General features: G+C 49.4%; 1 protein-coding gene across 2 annotated transcripts; it reads left to right on the top strand.

Moving 5' to 3' along the window:
- Positions 1-326: 326 nt before the first annotated feature.
- LOC116544970 (late cornified envelope protein 3D) lies at positions 327-1,491 on the top strand. Of its 2 annotated transcripts, none has more exons than XM_032271582.1 (2): positions 327-412; positions 920-1,491. In XM_032271582.1, exon 2 carries the CDS (start codon positions 941-943, stop codon positions 1,217-1,219), a length of 279 nt encoding a protein of 92 aa, XP_032127473.1. In that variant the 5' UTR covers positions 327-412; positions 920-940; the 3' UTR covers positions 1,220-1,491. The 2 variants fall into 2 exon arrangements, with proteins under 2 accessions (XP_032127473.1, XP_032127474.1); XM_032271583.1 differs by having other exon boundaries at positions 332-412; positions 924-1,491.
- Positions 1,492-2,714: the final 1,223 nt, after the last annotated feature.

Here is a 2,714-nt window from a genome sequence, read left to right as displayed (position 1 = left end):
TGTTCAGCGTCATTTGTTGAAGTGACTATTACTTATCCATTCATGACTCAAGAAAGGATTATGTCGTACTCATTCCCAGGAAGTTGTAAGGGACAGACTCTGCTCCATAGCATGTGAGTTGAAAGAAGGAAGAAGGGAGGAGGAAGGAAGCAGTGGCAGGCTCCCAGGTGAGAGGTATGTGGACACCAATCCTGCTTCCAGGTTCGATGGCATTGGTTGAATGTTATGGAAGTACCCAAGCTAGAAACCTAGTCTTGGGTGTGTGCCTGGCCGTCACCTCCCCTGGTTGTGAAAGCTGCAGCATGCCCAGGCTGTGCATCACACACCCTGCACAGGATAAAAGCACTCCTGCCCTGGGTTCCACATCTGCAGTCTCCTCAGGAACAGCCTTCTCCTGCCTCCTCTGCACCCGGTAAGTGTCCAGCAGGGGACAGGGCTGGATCTGGGATATTAGAGCAGAAAGCTAAGGCCATAGCAGAAGAGATGGAAACAGAGAGGTTTGAAACAAAGACCCAGAGACAGGGCTGGGAGAGGGCAGCACTGGGGGAAGGGGGCCAGGAGGAAGACCCTGCAGGACCTGACAGCAATTCCATGACTTGCAAAGGCCACAGAGCTCACGATTCCCTCCCACCCTCTTTCTACTCAGACTGGCACATTTCCTGTAATATCCATTCTCCAGAATTCTTCTTCCCAAAAGGGTGTATGTCCTAGAGGTTCTTTGGAGAACTAGAAACATGGATGCCCACTTAGACTGACAGCAATCTGTCCCACGTGGAGAGCACAGTGAGAGGCATCTGGCCTGTCCCAGGAACCCACATCAGCCTCCCTCACACTCCTGCAGCTCTGGCCTGAGGGGGAGCTGTTCTTAGAGGCCTTGGTCCATAGATTCTGAACTAACACGTGGCTTTGTTGTGTCCAGGAAGACTCAACTCCTGCCAAGATGTCCTGCCAGCAGAACCAGCAGCAGTGCCAGCCCCCACCCAAGTGCCCCTCACCCAAGTGCCCCCCAAAGAGCCCAGCACAGTGTCTGCCTCCAGCTTCCTCTGGCTGTGCCCCAGTCTCCGGGGGCTGTGGCTCCAGCTCCGAGGGCGGCTGCTGCTTGAGCCACCACAGGCGCCACCACCGATGCCGGCGCCAGCGCTCCAACTCCTGTGACAGGGGCAGTGGTCAGCAAGGCGGGGGCTCCGGCTGCGGCCACCGTTCTGGGGGCTGCTGCTGATCCAGATCCTGAGGCCGAGATAAGCGATTTTGGAGGAAACAAGAATCCCAAGGGACGAGGAGCAGCCCCACGCTGATGCACGCTTTCCCAGATACCCTCTTCTGGCTTTCACAGGCTGAGCTAGGGGTTTTCCTGTGCAGGATCTGAGCTCTCCCCAGAAGGCACTTCCTATTTTATGTCTGGGATGTCACATGTTTCCCTATCCCTGTACCTGCCAAGGATTGGCAGTGCTTGTGTCTGACTTCAAAAAATAAAGCTTCTTGTCTTCTTTACCACTGGCATCTCGCTGGGCATTACACTCTGTCTCTCTCCTCAGCTCCTTGGCCAGTACCACCCAGCTCAGGAGCCAAACCTTAGCTCTGCACCAGGAAAACATAGTGGATCTGACCCCACTGCACTAATGGAAGGGAAGGGGAGAGTTTTATGTTGTAGTGAGAGGGAGAGAACGATACAGGTTGTGTTGGTTTGAGACCCTGAAATTCAACCTCGAACTCAAAGAGGGTATCAGTGCTAAAATGGACTTTTCCTGTGAAATCTGAGAGGACATTAATATTTCTGGGGAATTTCCAGTGTATGAAAGAAAACCACTAGCTTGTTTTGCTGGACTGTTTCTGGGGTGCTAAGAAATAAGAAATCAAGAGGCAGAGACACAGAAACTAGGCAGAGGAGAAGCAGAATCAAAAGAGGGAGGAAGGAGATGTAGGCCTGGGAAGAAGTATAACTCAGTGACTGAAAATCCAGGGAGAGAGACGGAAGCTGAAGGTGTTGTTTAAATATATGAGATAATGAAACAGAGGTGTGGCTGGGAATTTTGTCAACGAGATGTTGGAATGTGCAAAATGAGAATTTTAGGAAAAAGAAAAAGGCAGAAAATGAGTAGTGTTGCTGGAATTATTAATAGATACACCCAAAGAAGTAAATATGTATTAATTTTGTAAATACATGACCTTGACATCAGCACACAGAAGTTACGACCTCAATGGGGTCACATGTCTTGGCCTAAATGGTGAGACTGAGATGCGCCTGGGGTTGAAGGAATGTTTTTTTTATGTGAACCAAGAGTAGCATCTCACTTTGACTGCCAGAAAGCCAGAGAAGTGTCACATTGAGCTAAAGTCAAATTGCAAATATTAAGAGAAGTCAACATGAGGGCTAAGTAGAGCAGGTGGGGGGGTGCATTAAAAATAAAGGTGGAAAATCTTATAAGTTCATTGAACTAAAAAAAGATTTTGTCAAATCCTGTAAATTAATTCTTAAAATTTAGGGATCAAAAAGACCCTGAGGCCCAGCATGGTGACTCACACCTGTAATCCCAGGATTTTGGAAGGCCGAGGCAGGTGGATCACTTGAGGTTAGGAGTTCAAGACCAGCCTGGCCAACATGGTGAAATCCTGTCTCTAGTCTCTACTAAAAATACAAAAAATTAGCTGGCCATGGCGGTGTACACCTTTAATTCTAGCTACTCAGGAGGCTGAGGCAGGAGAACAGCTTGAAC

Source organism: Sapajus apella, unplaced genomic scaffold, assembly GCF_009761245.1.
Source record: "Sapajus apella isolate SASKATOON/1434 unplaced genomic scaffold, GSC_monkey_1.0 scaffold238, whole genome shotgun sequence".
Lineage (NCBI taxonomy): Eukaryota > Metazoa > Chordata > Mammalia > Primates > Cebidae > Sapajus > Sapajus apella.
The sequence above is the reverse complement of the archived record's forward strand: the minus strand, read 5'-3'. Positions and strand labels throughout refer to the sequence as shown.